Below are 24801 nucleotides of genomic sequence, written 5' to 3' on the forward strand. Positions count from 1 at the left end.
CATAAAGCTTGGAAAGAGAAGGAAGAAAATATGTCCTTTTTCTTCTTCATCTGTACCACTTCTGCCCATATTTAACTCTTACATTAAAGCACTGACCCATCAAAAATGGGTCAATGACATAATGAGCCAGTCCCAAGCACTGGCTATCAATGCTAGCCTGCAGGCTGCCCAGAGCTGCCTGACTGTCCTGAGGAACAGTGCAGGGTATTAAGGCAATTAGCTGAATTAATTTATTTATATCCATCTCTAACTCAAAGACAGGAGTAAACAAGGCTGACAGCCAGCTCCAGAATAGCTCCACAAAGCACAGCAATGCCTTTTGAAAAACAGCCAAACTACTGCAATGGAGTAGCAGAGGCTACTCTGTTCTTTAGTTTCTAAAGTTGTGACTAAGAGGGCTTAGAACCTATGCTCTTCCATATCAGGACTGCTAAAGCTCCTTTGCCCATCCAAAGTATTTATTCAACCACATGCAAGATAGTTTCAATAGCTTTGGTGAGAAAAGGAGTGGTTTTACAAACATTTTACAAATCCTGAACGTGCTTCTGGAAGTGACATCCATCCCACTGCATCCCCACTACACCCCAGACCTGCCTTCCTCTGGCATCACCTGATACCCCTTCACGACCCCAGCTCAATGATGCCTAGCCAGGGTCTTCCCAAGACCTCCACTACTGAGCTCTCAAAAGCCCCAGCACAAAAGTTCAGAATTCCTTGCTATGAATATTTTATGTTTACTTTTAAACAAATAATTTCAAGATAGGGCTTCATACTAGTCTTGATATAAATTAAATCAGTACTATTCATTCATTTATTTAGAGAGAAAAACACTCCCTACACGTGTCCGAGTCTGGGCTCGTATTTCCTTCCTTCCATAAAATTAACAGCTGGGAAAGAATATTTAGCATCTATACCCATAATCTAACTTCTTCACAAATCTGGCTAGGTAGGACAGGGAATATTAATTCATCCTTAGGAAGGCCATGGTGACAAAATGACCAGATGTGAAAAAAAGCCCTGGCTCTCTAAAGAAGAGCTAAAGAATAAAATCTTTAAACTACTAAGCACACCATCCCTCTTCCTCCTCCTATTTAAATTTATACTACACTTCATGAATTTAGGTTAAAAAGGAGAGGGAAACTTTTATTCCACAAAGACTGAATCCAAATAAAGGCTGAGAAGTTATTACAATTGCAAGACACCAATCAGCAAAGCCACGCTGGACAAAAAGGGGTCTGTGTTTCCACCTGTTCGGAAGTGTTCTTCAAGCGGATAAATTTCCCATCAACATCTATCTCTTCAATGCAGACATTCCCAGTGGCTGAGGCAGAATGAGAGATGCTGACACTACTGCTGGCCTCAGATTCTTCCACGTCCACTCTCTTCCGCTTCCCTCTGGTCGTACGCACGCTGCGACTCGAGGATGCGCGTGATACTGTCACACGGGAAGAAGGGCTCGGAGAGAGCTTCAATCTACACGGAAGAATAAAACATTCCAATTATGAAACACAGATGCCCTTCCTACCTTAAAAAAAGGATATTAATATCCTGCACATGCATTACTAAAGCAAAACATTAATGACAATCTGTTAGACAAAGCCAACATACATTTTTTTTTTTTTTTTTTTTTTGCGGTACGCGGGCCTCTCACCATTGTGGCCTCTCCCGTTGTGGAGCACAGGCTCCGGATGCACAGGCTCAGCGGCCACGGCTCACGGACCCAGCCGCTCCGCGGCATGTGGGATCCTCCCGGACCGGAGCACGAACCCGTGTCCCCTGCATCGGCAGGTGGACTCCCAACCACTGTGCCACCAGGGAAGCCCCAACATACATCTTAACGAAGAGAAACTTATTTGTGCTACAATGCCCACTGTCATAATATTTTTTTTTCTTTTTAAAAAAGTATTATTTGAATGTTTTAGGTAGGAATAGACTATAACCATAATGCAGGAAGTTTGGAAAACCAGGGGGTGGGGAGATGAGGGGAGGACATTGGGGTGAGCATGTCATCTACCACCACCCTACCACAACCCCTGTTACATTTAGCATACTTTCCTTAAGTTTTTCATACCTGCATTTTCTTTTTATAAAATTACAATAACAATGTATACAATACTGAAAGTAAATGGCTTTTATTCTAAATCAGACACTTTCCCTTTGGAACTTTATTCTCAGAAAAGGTATAAAAGGATTAATACACTAACCAGATTTGAAAAATAAGTATAAAGTCTCTTTCAGCAAATCGGATATTTTGCAACATATTAAATTATCAAAACATTTTAAATCTCAAAGGAAAGACTCTATCCTGACACAGTTCAACTCTATTCTGACAGAGTTCAGCATTTAAAATAATAAGACTGCTTGAACATGTTCTATTGTTGAGATAAAAGTATGATCTATTATTACCTATCTCTACAGCTAGGTATTAAAAAAACAAGAAAATATTTAAAGTTGCCTTAATTGTTAAAAAAAAAAAACTATTTACTTTTCTTTAAATAGAAAGGGTGGGGGCAAAAAGCAGACTATGAGGTAGGGTGACAACTAAGTTACTCACCTCTCTTCTTCGCCTTCTAAGAGCTTCCTGTACGCACTGATTTCCATGTCCAGGGCTAACTTTACATCAAGAAGTTGTTCATAATCATTCAGCTGTTGCTGCATCTGATCCCGTATTTCCGCCATCTCTCTCTCTTTGTCAGACAGCATGCGGCGAGAGTTGTCTCTTTCTTTAGCAAGTAAGTCCTCCAACTCTTGAATCCTCTCCAAACATGCTCTAGACTTAAGATTCAAGGGAACACATTTACTTTCTAGGAACATTCCAACATTAGCACAAGGCAGCTATTCTAAACTATTTCCTGGACTGGAACAAATCCAATCTCTGACACCAGAATCCAAGAAAATTTTTATTTTAAGAAATTAAAAACCAAAATTTCTCCAATACAAAATACAGCCCTCGGGAAAGTTTTATCTTATAAAAAGGCTAGAAAAAGATATATTCATCAAATGTGTCATAAATGTACATACAATTTTTCTTTACTTGACCAAATAAAACAAAATTATAAGCTGTGGTTTTAGTAAAAGTCAAGTCTGGCTCCCCTGCAAACCATTTAGCTCAAAAGTATAAAGTAACAAAAGTAAAGAATTAAAAGATAGAAAACTCATTGACAAAAGGAACCTAGTATCTTTTGGAGAACTGCCGGAACTGTTCAGAAACTGAAGAAAAGCGATTCCGGTTACCACTTTAGAACTGTTGTTCCTTCCCACACTCAATCAGCATGCAAAGACTATATGATATATGGTAGTCTGCAAATATTATTGTAAACATAGAAACTTCATATTTGGTATTAAAAAAATGAAAAATCACACATCCTATACCAGAAGGTTCATCTTAGAAACCCTGTGGTTCACTAGGTAATTATTCATCTGTATTTCTCCAAGACAGAATTCATCTCCATAACCTCAGAAAATAACAAAGGTAATCAACTCAGAAAGACTGATGTATAGCTTAGGCCCTTAAATCACAAGTACCTGCACATCAAAGCAGGAGAGAAAGGGCACATACTGTGCAAAAGTTAAATCTAGAAGGCTAAAGATAAAAAGCAGCTCTATGTTATGCAGAAACACTACACTCCAGGTTAGTGAATTTATTTCTCACAGGGGTACAGATTAAAAAATTTGAAATTACTTTGCATGTATACTGGGGCTGGACAAGTAAGTAAACGGGATGGCAGAAACCAGGTTTCTTACTCTCAGAGAGCAGTTACAGGTAAGCAAGGAAGAAAGCCTAAAGTGAACCCAGTGGTACAGGGTTAGAGTCAGAGACATATGTATAAACTCTTGGTTACCTTAATATAAACACAAGTGGACAGAGATACAATTACAGATAAATGTGTAAACATGGGTTAGCATATACACATTTATTACCTAGCTCTGCCCATAAGCAGGCCTAGAAACAATGATACCCCAATACCACTGAGCATACTCAGTGCCCAGATCTTAATTTCTAGATGCCTCTCCAATAAAAAGAACCAGGGCTACTTGCAGAAATAGCTGATTCTAGTGCTGGGGCAGGGAAAATACAAGATGAGCCTAGAGCATCTTATAGAACCAGAAAGTAAAGAAGTGCTCAAAAAAAGGGGGAACATGGTAGCCAATCAGACAGAACTCCTTATAGCCAAAGCTAGAACAATCTGAGCCAATAAAACAATGTAGTATTCGATATTATATTAAAAAGCATTTTATAAAAACATTTCCATGAGTCCATACTGATATAAACAAATGAATGAATAAATAAATATACAAATAGAGGGGAAAAAAGATGAATCTTTACAAAAGAATTCCATTTAATAAAGGTAAATACTTTCTTCAGGATGTGGAGCTAAATTCCTGCCCTTTACCCTTGAGAGTGGGATGGACTTAGTGACTTGCTTCCCAAGAACAGAGTATGGAAAGGCAAAAATAGTAACTTAACAGTGGAGAAACCTGGCAAACACTGTCTTAATCAGTGATGATGGTTAACATCACCAGTGACGTTGTGTGTATGTCACGTAATCCCTGATATGATGTAACAATAACAAGAAGGGCACTTAAAATCCATAACCCCAGGCTGATCATGAGAAAAGCACCAGACAAACTTAGATTGGGGGACAGCCTACAGGACACCTGGACAGTTCTCAAGACTTCCAAGGTCATGAAAAACAAAGAAAGCCTAAGAAACTGTCATAGACCAGAGGAGACTTACAGAGACCTGTGGTATCCTAAAACACAAAAACTACAGTAATAGAAAATCTGGTAAAATCCAAACAGCCTAGAGTCTAGTTGATAGTAATGTACCAATGTCAGTGTCTTAGTTTTGACAAATGAACCACAGTCACCTAAGATGCTAACAATGGGGGAAAACTCAGGGAGGGAGATAAGGGAACTGTCTGTACCAGCTTTCTAACTTTTCTGTAAATCTACAATTATGCCAAATTAAAAAGGTTATTTAAAAAATAATCAACCAGGGACTTCCCTGGTGGCGCAGTGGTTAAAAATCCACCTGCCAATGCAGGGGACTTCGATCCCTGGTCGGGGAAGATCCCATATGCCACGGAGCAACTAAGCCCATGCACCACAACTACTGAGCCTGTGCTCTAGAGCCCACTCACCACAACTACTGAAGCCAGTGCACCCTAGAACCCACGTGCCGCAACTACTGAAGACAGCACGCTCTAGGGTCCTCATGCTGCAGCTACTGAAGCCCACGTGCCTAGAAACCATGCTCTGCAACATGAGAAGCCAGCACATTGGGAAGCCTGCACACTGCAACGAAGAGTAGCCGCCGCTCACTGCAACTAGAGAAAGCCCATGCGCAGCAACGAAGACCCAACACAGCCAAAAAAATTTTTTTAATTAAAAAAAAAATCAACCAATCAATTTATTAAAATCCAGAGACATTCTATATCAGATGCAGGCATTCATCTCAAGAGTGATACTAAACAAAATCCTGCCTCAGAGAACTTGCATTTAACTGCATTTGCAAAAAACCAGGCTATAAACTGAGAAATCCATTTTTTCTCCCTCTCAGGCTTATTATTTTTTTTGGAGGAAGAAAATATAAGAAGTGTAAAATGTGTCCTCTCTGGGAACTCCCTGGCGGTCCAGTGGTTAGGATTCCTCACTTCACTGCAGGGGGCACGGGTTCGATCCCTGGTCGGGGAACTAACATCCCGCAGGCCACGTGGTGTGGCCAAAAAATAAATAAAACGTCTCCTCTTCAATCAATCTCTTCACTTTTATCTCCCATGTGGGAGAAACAGATAGGCAACAAGGTAGAATCTAAAGGAACATAAACCACCCAAGATTCAGACTTAACTTCTGAGCCTCAATTTGTAAACACCAAAATGTCTCTATTTGTCCACCTTTGATGTTATAGAGTTCTTTAAGAGGGAAAAAATCACAATCTAGGTATAAATAAGTTTTAAAGTTACTGAGTCGTTTTGTATTTTAAATAGAAATAGTTAAATGTAGTTTAAATAGCTGCTCTACACCTGCTTTGTAGTGAAATATAAAGAACACAACATGAGAGACAGACCTAGATTCTTCTTCCTGATTCTGCCATTAACTGTAACATACCTCACTAAACTGGTATCCACGTTAGGAAAATGAAGAGGTCTAACTAAACTATCCGTTAAGATTCTGCCTGTAACTCTACAGGCAGATAGAGTTAATATTCTACTAACTGGTTTCTAATGGTCTTGGGTTTTCTTTGTTTTAAAGTATGTAACATAATTGTACCAGTTTATTATGATCTAGCTGCAACAGAAGTTTCCAGAGTTCGGGTGTTAGAAAAACAAAAAGTAGAGGTAATTTTAAAGTGCCACTGGAGACACTTTGGCCACTCAGTCTCTGACCAACCAATTAATTTGGCCAAAGTCAAATATCTAGATAGAAATGAAAGAAATGCTATAAGCAATATATGAAACTCCTAATTCCAAAACATAATAACACTATCATATATAAATCTTTAAAAATATTTTCTAAGTCAGCATTTTATTTATTTATTTATTTATTTGTGGTACGCGGGCCTCTCACTGTTGTGGCCTCTCCCGTTGCGGAGCACAGGCTCTGGACGCACAGGCTCAGTGGCCATGGCTCACGGGCCCAGCCACCCTGTGGCATGTGGGGGCCTCCCAGACCAGGGCACGAACCCGCGTCCCCTGCGTCGGCAGGCAGACTCTCAACCACTGTGCTACCAGGGAAGCCCCTCTAAGTCAGCATTTTAAAGGCTATGTCAGGAAGGTCTTCAAGATGGCAGAGGAGCAAGACGTGGAGATCACCTTCCTCCCCACAAATACATCAGAAATACATCTACATGTGGAACAACTCCTACAGAACACCTACTGAACACTGGCAGAAGACCTCAGACTTCCCAAAAGGCAAGAAACTCCCCACATACCTGGGTAGGGCAAAAGAAAAAAGAAAAAACAGAGACAAAAGAACATGGACAGGACCTACACCTCTGGGAGGGAGCTGTGAAGGAGGAAAAGTTTCCACACACTAGGAGGCCCCTTCACTGGGGGAGTGGGGGGGGGGTGGGTCAGGGGGGAAGCTTTGGAGCCACGGAAGAGAGCTCAGCAAAAGGGGTGCAGAGGGCAAAGCGGAGAGATTCCCATACAGAGGATCAGTGCTGACCAGCACTCACCAGCCTGAGAGGCTCGTCTGCTCACCGGCCAGGGCAGGCGGGGTCTGGGAGCTGAGGCTCGGACTTCAGAGGTCAGATCCCAAGGAGAGGACTGGGGTTGGCTGCGTGAACACAGCCTGAAGGGGGCTAGTGTGCCACAGCTAGCCGGGAGGGAGTCCGGGAAAAAGGCTGGACCTGCCTAAGAGGCAAGGGACTATTGTTTCAGGGTATGTGAGGAGAGGGGATTCAGGGCACCACCTGAACAAGCTCCAGAGATGGGCGCGAGCCACGGCTATCAGCGTGGACACCACAGACGGGCATGAAACGCTAAGGCTGCTGCTGTAGCCACCAAGAAGCCTGTGTGCAAGTGCAGGTCACTATCCACACCTCCCCTCCAGAGAGCCTGTGCAGCCCGCCACTGCCAGGGTCCCGAGATCCAGGGACAACTTCCCCAGGAGAACACACGGCGCGCCTCAGGCTGCTGCAATGTCATGCTGGCCTCTGCTGCCGCAGGCTCGCCCCGCATCCGTCGACCCCTCCCCCCTCCCGGCCTGAGTGACCCAGAGCCCCCTAATCAGCTACTACTTTAACCCTGTCCTGTCTGAGCAAAGAACAGACACCCTCAGGTGACCTACACGCAGAGGCGGGGGCAACTCCAAAGCTGAACCCCAGGAGCTATGCGAACAAAGAAGAGAAAGGGAAATTTCCCCCAGAAGCGTCATGAGCAGTGGATTGAATCTCCACAATCAACTTGTTGTACCCTGCATCTGTGGAATACCTGAATAGACAACAAATCATCCAAAACTGAGGTGGTGGACATCAGGAGCAACTGTAGACTTGGGGTTTGCTTTCTGCATCTCATTTGTTTCTGGTTTTACGTTTATCTAAGTTTACTAATTAGAGTTTATTATCTTTGGTAGATTTGTTTATTGATTTGGTTGCTTTCTTCCTTTTTTTTATATATAGATATATACAATTTTTTCCTTTTTCTCTTTTGCTGAATGTGTATGTGTATGCTTCTTTGTGAGATTTTGTACAGCTTTGCTTTTACCATTTGTCCTAGAGTTCTGTCTGTTTTTTCTGTTTTTTGTTTTTTTCATTAGTATAGTTTTTAACGCTTGTTATCATTGGTGGATTTGTTTTTTGGTTTGGTTGCTCTCTACTTTCTTTTTTTTAATTACTTTTTAATTTTATTTTATTTTTAATTTTTATTTTTTATTTTAATAACTATTTTATCTTTCTTTTTTTAGAATTTTTGAATTTTATTTATTTTTTTATAAAGCAGGTTCTTCTTAGCTATCCATTTTATACGTATTACTGTATATATGTCAATCCCAATCCCCCAGTTCATCACACCACCACCACCACCCCCTGCCACTTTCTCTTTCTTTCCTTTTTTCTCCCTTTTCCTCTGAGCCATGTGGCTGACAGGGTCCTGGTGTTCCAGCCAGGTGTCAGGCCTTTGCCTCTGAGGTGGGAGAGCCAAGTTCAGGACACTGGTCCACCAAAGACCTCCCGGCTCCACGTAATATCAAACAGCAAAAACTCTCCCAGAGATCACCAACTCAGCGCTAAGACCCAGCTCCACTCAACGACCAGCAAGCTCCAGTGATGGACACCCTATGCCAAACAACTAGCATGACAGGAACACAACCCCACCCATTAGCAGAGAGGCTGCCTAAAATCAAAATAAGTTCACAGACACACCAAAACACACCACTGGATGTGGTCCTGCCCACCAGAAAGACAAAATCCAGCCTCATCCACCAGAACACAGGCACTAATCCCCTCCACCAGGAAGCCTGCACAACCCACTGAACCAACTTTAGCCACTGGGGACAGACACCAAAAACAACGGGAACTACGAGCCTGCAGCCTGTAAAAAGGAGACCCCAAACACAGTAAGTTAAGCAAAATGAGAAGACAGAAATACACAGTAGATGAAGGAGCAAGATGAAAACCCACCAGACCCAACAAATGAAGAGGAAATAGGCAGTCTACCTGAAAAAGAATTCAGACGAATGATAGTAAAGATGATCCAAAATCTTAGAAATAGAATGGAGAAAACACAAAAAATGTTTAACAAAGACCTAGAAAAACTAAAGAGCAAAACAAAGAATGATGAACAACACAATAAATGAAATTAAAAATTCTCTAGAAGGAAATCAATAGAAGAATAACTGAGGCAGAAGAACGGATAATGGACCTGGAAGACAAAATAGTGGAAATAACTACCGCAGAGCAGAATAAAGTAAAAAGAATGAAAAGAATTGAGGACAGTCTTAGAGACCTCTGGTACAACATTAAACGCACCAACATTTGAATTACTGGGGTCCCAGAAAAAGAAGAGAAAAAGAAAGGGACTGAGAAAATATTTGAAGAGACTGTAGTTGAAAACTTCCCTAACATGGGAAAGGAAATAGTGAATCAAGTCCAGGAAGTGCAGAGAGTCCCATACAGAATAAATCCAAGGAGAAACACGCCAAGACACATATTAATCAAATTATCAAAAATTAAATACAAAGAAAAAATATTAAAAGCAGCAAGGGGACAGCAACAAATAACATACAAGGGAATCCCCATAAGGTTACAGCTGATCTTTCAGCAGAAACTCTGTAAGCCAGAAGGGAGTGGCAGGACATATTTAAAGAGATGAAAGGGAAAAACGTACAACCAAGATTACTCTACCCAGCAAGGATCTCATTCAGATTCGACAGAGAAATTAAAATCTTTACAGACAAGCAAAAGCTAAGAGAATTCAGCACCACCAAACCAGCTTTACCACAAATGCTAAAGGAACTACTCTAGGCAGGAAATACAAAAGAAGGAAAAGACCTACAATAACAAACCCAAAATAATTAAGAAAATGGTAATGGGAACATACATATCGATAATTACCTTAAATGCAAATGGATTAAATGCTCCAACCAGGGCTTCCCTGGTGGCGCAGTGGTTGAGAGTCTGCCTGCCGATGCAGGGGACACGGGTTCGTGCCCCGGTCCGGGAAGATCCCACGTGCCACGGAGCGGCTAGGCCCATGAGCCATGGCCGCTGAGCCTGCGCGACCAAAGCCTGTGCTCCGCAACGGGAGAGGCCACAACAGTGAGAGGCCCGTGTACCGCAAAAAAAAAAAAAAAGCTCCAACCAAAAGACATAGACTAGCTGAATGGATACAAAAACAAGACCCGTATATATGCTGTCTACAAGAAACCCACTTCAGACCTAGTAACACATGCAGACTGAAAGTGAGGGGATGGAAAAATACATTCCATGCAAATGGAAATCAAAAGAAAGCTGGAGTAGCAATTCCCGTATCAGACAAATTAGACTTTAAAAAGAGACAAAGGGGCTTCCCTGGTGGCGCAGTGGTTGAGAGTCCGCCTGCCGATGCAGGGGACACGGGTTCGTGCCCTGATCCCGGAAGATCCCACATGCCGCGGAGCGGCTGGGCCCGCGAGCCATGGCCGCGGAGCCTGTGTGTCTGGAGCCTGTGCTCCGCAACGGGAGAGGCCACAGCAGTGAGAGGCCCGCGTACAGCAAAAAAAAAAAAAAAATAAAATAAAATAAAAAAAATAAAAAATAAAAAGAGACAAAGAAGGACACTACATAATGATCAAGGGGATCAATCCAAGAAGAAGATATAACAATTGTAAATATTTATGCACTCAACATAGGAGCACCTCAGTACATAAGGCAAATGCTAACAGCCATAAAAGGGGAAATAGACAATAACACCATCATAGTAGGGGACTTCAACACCCCACTTTCACCAATGGACAGGTCATCCAAAATGAAAATAAATAAGGAAACACAAGCTTTAAATGATACATTAAACAAGATGGACTTAACTGATATTTATAGGACATGCCATACAAAAACAACAGAATATATTTTCTTCTCAAGTGCTCATGGAACATTCTCCAGGATAGATCACATCTTGGGTCACAAATCAAGCCTTGGTAAATTTAAGAAAACTGAAATCATATCAAGTATCTTTTCCGACCACAACGTTATGAGACTAGATATCAATTACAGGAAAAAATCTGTAAAAAATACAAACACATTTAGGCTAAACAATACACTACTACCTAAGCAAGAGATCACTGAAGAAATCAAAGAGGAAATGAAAAAATACCTAGAAACTAATGACAATGAAAACGCAATGACCCAAAACCTATGGGATGCAGCAAAAGCAGTTCTAAGAGGGAAGTTTATAGCAACAAAATCCTACTGCAAAAAACAACAAACATCTCAAATACACAACCTAACCTTACACCTAAAGCAATTAGAGAAAGAACAAAAACATCCCCAAGTTAGCAGAAGGAAAGAAATCATAAAGACCAGATCAGAAATAAATGAAAAAGAAATGAAGGACACAATAGAAAAGATCAATGAAACTAAAGGCTGGTTCTTTGAGAAGATAAACAAAATTGATAAACCATTAGCCAGACTCATGAAGAAAAAAAGGGAGAAGACTCAAATCAGTACAATTAGAAATGAAAAAGGTGAAGTAACAACTGACACTGCAGAAATACAAAGGATCATGAGAGATTACTACAAGCAACTATATGCCAATAAAATGGACAACCTGGAAGAAATGGACAAATTCTTAGAAAAGCACAACCTTCCGAGACTGAACCAGGAAGAAATAGAAAATTTTAAACAGACCAATCACAGGCACTGAAATTGAGACTGTGATTAAAAATCTTCCAACAAAGAAAAGCCCAGGACCAGACGGCTTCACAGGCAAATTCTATCATACATTTAGAGAAGAGCACCTATTCGTCTCAAACTCTTCCAAAATACAGCAGAGGGAGGAACACTCCTAAATTCATTCTACAAGGCAACCATCACCCTAATACCAAAACCAGACAAAGATGTCACAAAGAAAGAAAACTACAGGCCAATATCACTGATGAACATAGATGCAAAAATGCTCAACAAAATACTAGCAAACAGAATCCAACAGCACATTAAAAGGATCATACAGCATGATCAAGTGGGGTTTATTCCAGGAATGCAAGGATTCTTCAATATACGCAAATCAATGTGATAAACCTTATTAACAAACTGAAGGAGAAAAACCATAAGATCATCTCAATAGATGCAGAAAAAGCTTTTAACAAAATTCAACACCCATTTATGATAAAAACCCTCCAAAAAGTAGGCATAGAGGGAACTTACCGCAACATAATAAAGGCCATTTATGACAAACTCACAGCCAACATTGTTCTCAATGGTGAAAAAGTGAAACCATTTCCTCTAAGATCAGGAACAAGACAAGGTTGCCCACTCTCACCACTATTATTCAACATAGTTTTGGAACTTTTACCCACAACAATCAGAGAAGAAAAAGAAAAGGAATACAAATCGGAAAAGAAGTAAAGCTGTCACTGTTTGCAGATGACATGATACTATACATAGAGAAGAATCCTAAAGATGATACCAGAAAACTACTAGAGCTAATCAATGAATTTGGTAAAGTAGCAGGACACAAAATTAATGCACAGAAATCTCTTGCATTCCTATACACTAATGATGAAAAATCTGAAAGAGAAATTAAGGAAACACTCCCATTTACCACTGCAACAAAAAGAATAAAATACCTAGGAATTAACCTACCTAAGGAGACAAAAGACCTGTATGCAGAAAATTATAAGACACTGATGAAAGAAATTAAAGATGATACAAATAGATGGAGAGATATACCATGTCCTTGGATTGGAAGAATCAACATTGTGAAAATGACTATACTACGCAAAGCAATCTACAGATTCAATGCAATCCCTATCAAACTACCAATGGCATTTTTCACAGAACTAGGTCCAAAAATTTCGCAATTTGTTTGGAAACACAAAAGACCCCAAATAGCCAAAGCAATCTTCAGAAAGAAAAACAGAGCTGGAGGAATCAGGCTCCCGGACTTCAGACTATACTACAAAGCTACAGTAATCAAGACAGTATGGTACTGGCACAAAAACAGAAAGACAGATCAATGGAAAAGGATAGAAAGCCCAGAGATAAACCCACGCACATATGGTCACCGTATTTTTGATAAAGGAGGCAAGAATATACAATGGAGAAAAGACAGCCTCTTCAATAAGTGGTGCTGGGAAAACTGGACAGCTACATGTAAAAGAATGAAATTAGAACACTCCCTAACACCATATACAAAAATAAACTCAAAATGGATTAAAGACCTAAATGTAAGGCCAGAAACTATGAAACTCTTAGAGGAAAACATAGGCAGAACACTCTATGACATAAATCACAGCAAGATCCTTTTTGACCCACGTCCCAGAGAAATGGAAATAAAAACAAAAATAAACAAATGGGACCTAATGAAACTTCAAAGCTTTTGCACAGCAAAGGAAACCATAAAGAAGACCAACAGACAACCCTCAGAATGGGAGAAAATATTTGCAAATGAAGCAACTGACAAAGGATTAATCTCCAAAATTTATAAGCAGCTCATGCAGCTCAATAGCAAAAAAACAAACAACCCAATCCAAAAATGGGCAGAAGACCTAAATAGACATTTCTCCAAAGATATACAGACTGCCAACAAACACATGAAAGGATGCTCAACATCTTTACTCATTAGAGAAATGCAAATCAAAACTACAATGAGATATCATCTCACACCAGTCAGAATGGCCATCATCAAAAAATCTAGAAACAATAAATGCTGGAGAGGGTGTGGAGAAAAGGGAACACTCTTGCACTGCTGGTGGGAATGTGAATTGGTACAGCCACTATGGGGAACAGTATGGAGGTTCCTTAAAAAACTACAAATAGAACTACCATATGACCCAGCAATCCCACTACTGGGCATATACCCTGAGGAAACCATAATTCAAAAAGAGACATGTACCAAAATGTTCATTGCAGCTCTATTTACAATAGCCCGGAGATGGAAACAACCTAAGTGTCCATCATCGGATGAATGGATAAAGAAGATGTGGCACATATATACAATGGAATATTACTCAGCCATAAAAAGAAACGAAATTGAGCTATTTGTAATGAGGTGGATAGACCTAGAGTCTGTCATACAGAGTGAAGTAAGTCAGAAAGAGAAAGACAAATACCGTATGCTAACACATATATATGGAATTTACCTAGGGGTAAAACAGGAATAAAGCCACAGACCTACTTGAGAATGGACTTGAGGATATGGGGAGGGGTAAGGGTAAGCTGCCACAAAGCGAGAGAGAGGCATGGACATATATACACTACCAAACGTAAGGTAGATAGCTAGTGGGAAGCAGCCGCATAGCACAGGGAGATCAGCTCGGTGCTTTGTGACTGCCTGGAGGGGTGGGATAGGGAGGGTGGGAGGGAGGGAGACACAAGAGGGAAGGGATATGGGAACAGATGTATATGTATAACTGATTCACTTTGTTATAAAACAGAAACTAATTTAAAAAAAAAAAAAGAGTCATGTACCACAATGTTCATTGCAGCTCTATTTACAATAGCCAGGACATGGAAGCAACCTAAGTGTCCATTGACAGATGAATGGATAAAGGACATGTGGCACATATATACAATGGAATATTACTCAGCCACAAAAAGAAACAAAACTGAGTTATTTGTAGTGAGGTGGATGGACGTAGAGTCCGTCATACAGAGTGAAGTAAGTCAGAAAAAGAAAAACAAATACCGTATGCTAACACATATATGGAATCTAAAAAGAAAAGATAGTTCTGAAGAACCTAGGGGCATGACAGGAACAAAGAGGCAGACATAGCGAATGGACTTGAGGACAAGGGGAGGGGGAAGGGTAAGCTGGGACAAAGTGAGAGAGTGGCATGGACTTATATATACTACCAAATGTAAAATAGGTAACTAGTGGGAAGCGGCTGCATAGCACAGGGAGATCAGCTCAGTGCTTTGTGACCACCTAGAGAGGTGGGATAGGGAGGGTGGGAGGGAGAAGCAAGAGGGAGGAGATATGGGGATATATGTATATGTATAGCTTATTCACTTTGTTATAAAGCAGAAACTAACACACCATTGTAAAGCAATTATACTCCAATAAAGATGTTTAAAATAATTTTTAAATAAAAAATAAAGGCTATGTCAATTTTAAGTATAACTAAAGAAGTACTTCCCTAACATGAGTCACTTAAACAAAAAGGAAGTTCTATGGCCTAACATGCAGCATGAAGAAACTAAGACACCACAACAAATACAATTAAGATATACAGTACGAAAAATATGTGGTTTTTTTCTTTTTGGTGATCTTTTTAAGGTTAAAATTTATCAACCAAAGGAGATATCCCTCAAGATACATTATTTATCATAAAATCTGATACCAGTAATGAATAGATGAAAGGATCATTCCTCATCCCCCTGAAATTTAGATAGAAATTTAAAACTATTCTGGCTGAAGGAGGTGCTTCTCTCCTATTTCCTAAGGAGTGAACTCCTCAAAACCTCCAGGGCCCTGCCTAACATTTTTTAAAAACCACTAACCTGAAGTTAACCAAAAAACTTGCAAAGATGGGAACATAACTACCAGGGAAACAGCCCTGGACCTGAGTCAGAAGATGTAGCTACCAAATTTCAGAGCCTACCACTATTTAACCACAGGCAAGTCTTAGTCTCTTCATCTGTAAAACATCCATACCTAGCATAATCAAGTGGATTAAGCACCGGCCACATCCCCCCACCCCCCAAAAGACAGGGAATTATAAAATTGAGGAAGAGGGGATAATTAGAATATGATTTATTAGATGGATAAAAGTAGTAAATGTCAACTCAGAGTAAAAACAGACAGGACTATTTTTAGAAAGGTACCTATTAAATGGTGCAATGGAAAAGAGATTGTTAAATTATTTTCTTTTTTTCTAGAATGCACTTATTCTCACAGGCATTCTCTGAAAGGCCAAATTCTTTTTTTTTTAACATCTTTATTGGAGTATAATTGCTTTACAATGGTGTGTTAGTTTCTGCTTTATAACAAAGTGAATCAGCTATACACATACATATATCCCCATATCTCCTCCCTCTTGCGTCTCCCTCCCACCCTCCCTATCCCACCCCTCTAGGTGGTGAGATTGTTAAATTCTTAAAAGAAAATCTTTGAAGAGAGTGAGGTGTAAAGGGAAAAACTGGGAACTATGAAAGAAACCCATTTATCAGCCTACAGTCTCTGGGCCGGTCATTAAACTCACCCAGGTCTGTGGTCAGACTGAATGAACTCAAAGTTCCTTGTCCTTCCAGCTCTACTGTTACATGAAAACTTCAAAATACTATCAGAACAAAATAGGTCCAAAATAATTTTTAAATTTATGTTGTGAGTAATAAAGTACACATGATAGGCATTGTAAAAACTTCTATTTTTTAATTAACTTTTTTTACATCACCCTGTTTTACATAACTCATTGCTTTCTAAATTCCTACAATAAATGTCTTCAGTTTTACAATCAGAAAAGAATATTACTAAAAACAAAAGAAAAAGAAAGCTTAATCAAGAATAAAAAAGTTTACTCATGTGGAAAATTTAAAACAACAAAATTTCCTCCCTTAAGGAAAACAGAAGCTTAAGTTACTTCTCAAGTAATTAAGGTGAGCAGATTATCAAAACATTCTGCATTCTTATATGGTTGTATATGTATTTTGTGTGCACATCGACATCACCCTCAGACTAAAAACCAGATTTCAGGCAGTGTCCACGCCTGCTTACACTGCACTCAGAGTGCACCATCACATACTGACAGGCACCCATCAACACAACCAGTAACAGTCATGCAACAGGCGTGCCAATGAATCAATGAGTCACTAAATTCTTAACTAAGACGCAAATTGATGCTACTTCCCAAGATACTAACTATTGGGTATTCTAAGCACGGAAAGAATTTGTCTAGAAACACAAAGCATTTACCACCCACACAGAATTTCTACAGGTTTTTCTTCATTATGGTTTCTAAATGGGATGAAAAAGAGTACGTTGGAAAGAGCACTATGTGGAGATCAGGCTGCTGGATGGGTCAGAAAACCTGGGGTAAACCCAAGGAATAAGCCAGCAGGTTGCACCCTCAAGGGCAGCTCTGAGTAATCTATTAGGTCAGGAACAACAGTCTCTGCTCAGAGGATGCTTATGAAATGACGAACAGAAAAAAATCTGGACAGCACTCTGAAACCAGAATTCAGGAAAATACTATCCTCTCTGAAAAGTGATTTCAGGCAGAGCTGAGCAGGTAGACTACCGTGGTGGAAGTGGCCTTCAAGTACAACTCCCATGCTTACTTACCTCTTTCTGTAGATTAGAAAGCTGAGATGAGAGACTCTCAATTCTCATACGACTTTCCATCAGTTCTTCCCTGGCACTATTGACAGTAGATGTATTCATCTCTGACGACAGTCTGGCATTCTCAAGCTAAATAAGGAAGCAGACCATAGTCAGTTTTATCTAGTGAATTAGAACAAACAAATGAGGAACCATGATTCATCTCAAGGCTTCTCATTTCAAACCTAAACCCTGCCAGTAACTAGTTGATGAAACAGGAAAAGCATCATGAAGTTTGCTGATGTGTTATGAATTACCTTAAAAGTCTTTCTGCCTTTTCGGCTCAATTCCCAATATAGGAGCTTAACAATGCTGATATACCTGGGTCTTTACCCAAAATTTAGTGCTTCAATATTTCATCCATTATATCTCTAATGTCTCAGATAACACTGCTAATAAGGAGACTGAACAGGAGCAATTTAACTGTGGTGGCATTTGTAGGACAACAAGCATCATACACCCTAACCCACCAAATCTGATACAGAATATAAAGCAATAAGCAGAAAGTACTAATTAAGAGGTTATTTCAAACCAAACAGACACACTTCCTTTCAGAAGCAAAAAAAACAGCTCCTCTGGTAGAAACAATATCCCGCTCCTCCAAATGCCCACAGCATTCTGTTCTGCATGTGTCTCAGGCACATTTTTTATGTATGTCTCCTCCTTGGCTCCCTTTGAGGCCAGAGTCTCTTTGACCGACTGATCCTTACTTTAGCTCTGTCACTGCCCAGCACAATGCCAGCACTTGAGTAAGTGCGGAACAACTAAATGTAGGGATTAAAAGATCTCTCCCTCTCACCAGGCAATTACTACTTCATAACATGGATTTAAAGCAACATGAACAATTTGAGGCCATGCAATGGAAATTATTTTCAACACCTCTATGACCCTAATTTTCTAAGTCTTCCACTAATAACTCTTTTTAATCAAATCATGTAACATTTAACACATGGGGCTAAAATTATTTACTATGAAAGCCCATACTCAGTGATTTAATAAATTTTTGCATTGTCTCCTAATACAAGAGAGAAGTTTCTATAGTCTTTTTTTAATGAATAATTAGTGGCAGAGGAAACTGCAGACACTGTCCATTTGGCCTTTGTTCAAAAAAGCCCAAAGTGTGGTGGTCACAACCTATGTACAATGATGACATGGAAGTCAGAACTAGATGCAGTCCAACAAGATTAGTACTTGTTACTGAAGGAAAAGCTATTTTCAGATGGCTGGAGTTTAACTAATATGACTTGACATGAATGATCAGTTGGACAAACAGAAAAACCTTACCTTTGATAAAAGTGGAATAGCCCTACTTTCTTTGAATAATCTCTAATAACATTTACTTTATAAAAAACTGCTTTCTTAAAAAAAATCTATTTTTTATATTCATGGAGACTAAGGGAATTCATTTAAGAAAACTAGAACAAACCAAACATCAAGTCACGTTCTCAGGGAGACTATGAAACAAAGGCTTCAAGTGTGTAAAGCCATCCCTAGAAGAGTCTGCTCACTTTGGCGTGGTAAGTCTGCTCCAGCTCTTCCTTGTACAGCTTGACTTGGGCATCGTGTTGCTCTCTCATCTCATGAAGGGCTTGAGCCAGCTTGTACTCATACTCAACCTGACGCCCAGAATCCACCTCTACCAAGCGAGTTTCATGCTTCCTTCTGGTCTCATTAATCTCCTAGGGGGGAAAAATGACATAAAACCAAGTTACTTACCATAGCTGCACTGGTACAAGTCTGAGTGACATCAAGGCCATCTGAAGTATTACACACCAAGCTCCTCATGTTTTGTCCTAGGGCAAGTATGTGAATAGATACTTTTTTGCCTTCATTTTCAAGTGAGAAGATTTTTGAGCTGGAACTAATGACAGAAATGGTAGCATCTCAAGCCCTAGGAATTTTATGTTTTTTTCAGTAGCATACCTATTTATTTCTCTAAAGGCAAGGAATGGCTGGAAGACTTACTAAAGTACCATGCAATCGTGGATAACTAGGTACACTGAATAGCACATAATTATTTTTCTAAATTGTACTGATGATACTAAGGACAACTCTGAAAAAAATCTACAAGATAAGTTAGAAACTTATCAGCAAAACTTCAACTGGAAGATTTATACATAATAAAACTTTTCTTAGGCATACTAAGATGTAATAGACAGAGCAAGCTAATTTACATGACTTATCCTAACAGCTGGTAGTGTTAAGGTATCAACATCAATTGATACAGAATCTTATTGACAATATTACGTTGCTATCTCAAGTACATATGACAATTCACTATTAAAGAATAGAAATAATAGGCATAATCCTTCACATTATGTTTTAAGGAACTATCCAAACTTGAATGGCTAGGAACACAAGTCCAAGGATAAAATTTTCATTTTAGCTTCTAGCTCTGAAAATACAACAGATCTGTCTTTAATGGCAATAATTAAAGAGGCCACAAGAGGGGGATATAAGAAGAAGATGTTTCTGTATCATATTACAGCGTGCAGTTTTTCTTCCTCATTTTTCTCTTAACCAGAGGAAGATGCACTCGATAGAATCAGAAAACCAGGGTTCAAATTCCAGTTCTGCCATTAATCTCCCAAGGCTCACATCTATTTGATGACATGAATGATACTTAAATCATGAAAATATGCAAATGAAAGGTTTAGTTCAACAAATATTGAGTACCTACTAATCATTTTGCCCTTTCTCTGCCTCCTTTCCTCTTCTTCCTGTTTTTCTCCTTCCTCTTTCTTACCCCTAAACTGTTCATAATAAGGAATTTAGGTATACTTATTGCATAGAATTTTATTCTCCATGTTAAAAAAAAGAAATGAGGAATATTTTAAATTCATTCTCAAAAAGGCAAAACCCCAAAATTCAAACTTGCTACCCAAACATTCTAAAAATACTAAATTACTTTTTACTGACGCCGTTTTTCACTTAACATTTTATGTAAAATCAGTGACTTACAAAGAAAAAAACACTCAACTCCTGGTTTAAAGATGCAGGAGTACACACAGCGTCAAAAGTAAGAAATAATAGATCATGGACAATTTTAACAAAACAAAACAAAAATGTAGGTCAACTTAATATAAAGATACTTCAATTTATAAGCAGAACTGTAGTTAATAATTATATGACAGGGACTTCCCTGGTGGTGCTGTGGTTAACAATCCGCCTGCCAATGCAGGGGGACACGGGTTCAAGCCCTGGTCCAGGAAGATCCCACATGCCGCGGAGCAACTAAGCCTGTGCGCCACAACTACTGAAGCCCGAGTGCCTAGAGCCCGTGCTTGGCAACAAAAGAAGCCACTGCAATGAGAAGCCCGTGAACCACAACAAAGAGTAGCCCCCGCTCGCCGCAACTAGAGAAAGCTCACGTGCGGCAACGAAGACCCAATGCAGCCAAAAATAGATAATAAATAAATAGATTCATTGAAAATAATAATAATGATAATAATAATTATATGACAGCATTCACTGTAGTTTACAAGAAGCTATCACACACAATATTCCACTTTGATCCTCACCACACCTTGAAGAAAAAAGAGCAGGTGCTGATATTTCATTTTTAAATGGGAAACTGACTCAAGAACTGTCCAAAGTCTGGCTGCTTATCCAGTGAGTGCACTTTGCCCCCACAATACCTAGTTTAATACTATATTGTCATAAAAATGGTCAGATTTTTATTATATTATTTTTTCTCCAAATAAAAAAAAATTATTTAACTTCTACAATAAATTTCTATTTCAAAAGCATTGTTAGTCACCATTTTCAAAATTACATTACTTTTAAAAACATTATGTATTTAACTGCATGTTCTCTAACCTGGGTGAAATCCAACCCTCTTCAATTTTGAGAAAATATATATTCCCTTTTCTTCAACTGTATTACAGTACACTCCTCTTTTGGCAAATGTTGCTACCTTCACCCCTCAAGGCTTAACCAGAAGTTACGCCTTATAAATGACACTGTTAGATATACATATATAACTATAAGTGCTCTGGGTAACCAGCCCCCAGTGGTTGCTGCCTCCCGGTATTCACCCGCTGTGTGATCCCCCTTCCATAGTGCATCTTGGTTGGTCTGTGTGATGGGGAGTGAGGGTATATCACTTTGGGATTAGTTAATAGAAGTTAATGTGGCTTGTCTTGCTCTCTCTCTCTCATCACTCACTCAAAGAGTCCTATCATGAGCAGCCCTATAGAGAAGCCCATGCTGAACTGATACCTCTGGCCAACAACCTATGAATGAACTCCAAAGCGGTTCCTGCAGCCCAGGCTGAAAGCCTGACTACAACCTCATGAGAGACCCTGAATCAACCATCCAGTTAAGCAACTCTCAGATCCCTGACCTTCAGAAACTGTGAGATAATAAAAGTCTGTGGTTTAAGTTACTAAGTTTTTGAAGTAATCTGTTAATTTGAAGTAATTTGTTAGGCAAAACATATAACTAATACAAACGCAGAGGTTGATAGTAATTAACAGCTGTAGCCAAGCCTTTTTAAGTTAGATGGAAGTAAAAGCTTTTAAGTTTACCATAGCACCCTGAGTTCTTCCTCGCAGTCTTAGCAACAATGCCTTAAATAATTTGCCTACAAAATTCTTCCCATTATTCATACGTATAGCTTATAACAAAGCCTTTTGGGATCTTTCCATTCCTTAAAAAAAATAAAATTATATATAATTACCTCCTCGTACATGTTTTTACGAAACTCCAAGTCCTCAGTAAGGCTCTGACAGCGATTCTCCAAATCCACTTTAAGTAAAGTTTCATCTGCTAACTGTTTTTTCGCAGCAGCTAAAGAGGCTTCCAACTAATATAAGGAAAAAGAATTAATGAAAATTATACAGCAACCATTTAGCAATGAATTTAATAGATACCTATGGATTGAATCAAATCAAGTATTACAATTTCTATATATTTGTTAATGTATGAGAGTCCCTCATGATAACATTTATCACAGAACTGTGGGTTTAACTGCTGGTCCCACCCACAGAGTGTCACATCAAAACACCTCTCTAATTTGGTAAACGGCAACAGGGAATGAACAGAAACCTATGACTTACATTTCAAAACTCAAACTAACGATATTAGCTACCACTTTCATTTTTTCCTGTGTGCAGAGTACCATTATGACACCTTCTCTCTTCTTACCTCGCATTTTGGTACAATAATGAAATAGGCTGTGAGAGCAAGAAACAGAATGAGCATAAGCACAACAGAGAGGACGGAGAGCAGCAACAAGATCTGCATAATCCAGACACAAGGACTGAGAGGTGAGGGTGCTTTATATGTTAGCTAGCTCAAGGCTATCCTTGCAGGTGAACCACCCACCAAAATAACTTAATAAATTTTTTAAAGTAAAAAGCGTAAAATAAATTTTACAAAATCCATCAATCAAGACAGATGGGGCAATTAACCTGCCAAATACGACTCAAGAGCAGAGTTTACCTTACCTGGGCAACCTGATCCTTCAGATCCTCCAAATCGCTCTCTAAACTTTTCTTATCACCAAGTGCAGTAGCCAGAGCTGCATCTTTCGAATTCAGAGCTGCTTCATATTCTCGAAGCTTGATCTGGGCTCCATTAAGATCAGATTCTTTCTTAGCATAACTGCAAGACATTTGAAAAAGTGCAAGAAATCAAGTTATACCTCTGACTTGAAGCCTTCTCCCTCCCTGCTTAAGGGGGAAATAAAAGAAGAGGCAATTTAAATAAAGGCTGCCATAACCTACTAAAATTACAGGAGCAATTCAGGAGCACTATATCTAGAGTTTTTGGTGAATAATAACTTTCTCTTTCAATGATTTCCCTTCCCTGATTAGGAATGACTCTAGGTCTAAAATGTCCATAGGCCCAACATACCAGAATCCTGGTTGTCTCTGAGGGAGAACACAAGTCCTCCTTTTTCTATAAAGAGGCATTTATATGCTTCACTAAAACACTTTTGAAGAAATGGAAATTTACTATTTTTAAATACAATGAATATTATAAAACAAGATGTACAGAAGATATAAATCAAGATAAACGATGTGATTAAATAAGTGAAAATGAAATGTTACTTTAAAAAATAATTTTATGACTTGATGATATATAGAAACTCCTTTGACATTACCTCAGAATTAACTGACCCCAAGATTGCAAGTAGTTTCCATTTCTTACATAAGAGGTGATTTTAAAATTTCCTTAACTACAAATAAGGGGCTTCCTAGTATTTTGAAGAAAAGTTAATTTTTTCTGTGTATACTATTAACTACCCAAGAATGAAACTCAAATTAAGGTTTCTTCTACTTCTAAATATCACTTTTTATTAAATGGAATTCTACATTATAAAATTAAGGTTCCTTAGGGTATATTTTGTCAAATAATTATATTTTAAAGATCAGTATTTTTTAATCCAAATAAGTCCATTATCATTAATTAGTCATATGGGAAAAGCCTTAATAACATAAAAATTCTTAATAGCTGTTCTTAATTAAAACTGATATTACAGACAAGTATTTCTACTACTGATGTGTGAGAGTGGGCTTAACAGAGGAATCTTTAGTTAACAGAACTTTTAAAAAATATTGTAATATTATAATAAAATGAAGAAAAGAGCTATCCAAAGGATAACAAAGGTAGTTTGAAGAGAAGATTTAATAGTACTCATTTCTTACTCATTTTGGTATTATACAACAACTACATACACACATAAAACCTCAGCAGTCATATCACAATAACTTTTTCCTTAAATCCTGTATTTTTAAAAACCACAAGATGGCAGCCTTTCCCTGAAGACTTTGTTTAGGAAGGTAGGGTGGGGGGACGGACTGTTGGGAGAAAAAAATTCCATACAGTCACTACTTTGTAACAAAAATGCCTAGTTCATACAAGTGCTGGGTCTGAAAGCTAGGAAAACCATAGAAAAGAATCAGTCCTTGTGGAGGGAATATTACTTTACCTCACTATATAAATGACCAGAGCTGACAGGGAAAAATACCATAATAGAGAATTACACAATATTTACAAAAGCTACTTACTCAAAATTACTGACTTTACAGTTACAAAAATTCTACTGCACCACTGTCTAATATTTAAGTCTCTGATCATAATGTGGTGCTTCTGAACATGGTCACTCAAGGCAGGAGAGTGAACCTGTGCTTCCCAGAAACCAAAATGGCCCACCAAGAAGGATACTGAATTTAAAAAAAAAAAAAAATTCACACCAATTTTACTGGCTACTGCATGTTCTGTTTGATTTCATTGGCTTAATAGATAATAATACATGTCATGATTCCAAATTCAGAATGTTGTAGCACAAGTGAAATTACTGTGCAATGGTCTTGTGGAGTGTAGGAAATTTGAGAAG

General features: G+C 38.9%; 1 protein-coding gene across 1 annotated transcript in view; it reads right to left on the bottom strand.

Moving 5' to 3' along the window:
- LMNB1 (lamin B1) overlaps nucleotides 1-24801 on the bottom strand; it is a 70955-nt gene that overhangs the window by 12945 nt on the left and 33209 nt on the right. Inside the window, exons 3-8 of the mRNA XM_082623111.1 lie at nucleotides 22907-23063; nucleotides 22138-22263; nucleotides 18965-19135; nucleotides 17421-17546; nucleotides 2555-2775; nucleotides 1248-1473 (exon numbers count right to left, since the gene is read on the bottom strand). Coding sequence (XP_082479237.1) covers nucleotides 1248-1473; nucleotides 2555-2775; nucleotides 17421-17546; nucleotides 18965-19135; nucleotides 22138-22263; nucleotides 22907-23063 — 1027 coding nt within the window. The remainder of the gene's footprint in view (nucleotides 1-1247; nucleotides 1474-2554; nucleotides 2776-17420; nucleotides 17547-18964; nucleotides 19136-22137; nucleotides 22264-22906; nucleotides 23064-24801) is intronic.

This window comes from Mesoplodon mirus (genome assembly GCF_964341445.2).
Source record: "Mesoplodon mirus genome assembly, chromosome: 5".
Taxonomy (NCBI): domain Eukaryota; kingdom Metazoa; phylum Chordata; class Mammalia; order Artiodactyla; family Ziphiidae; genus Mesoplodon; species Mesoplodon mirus.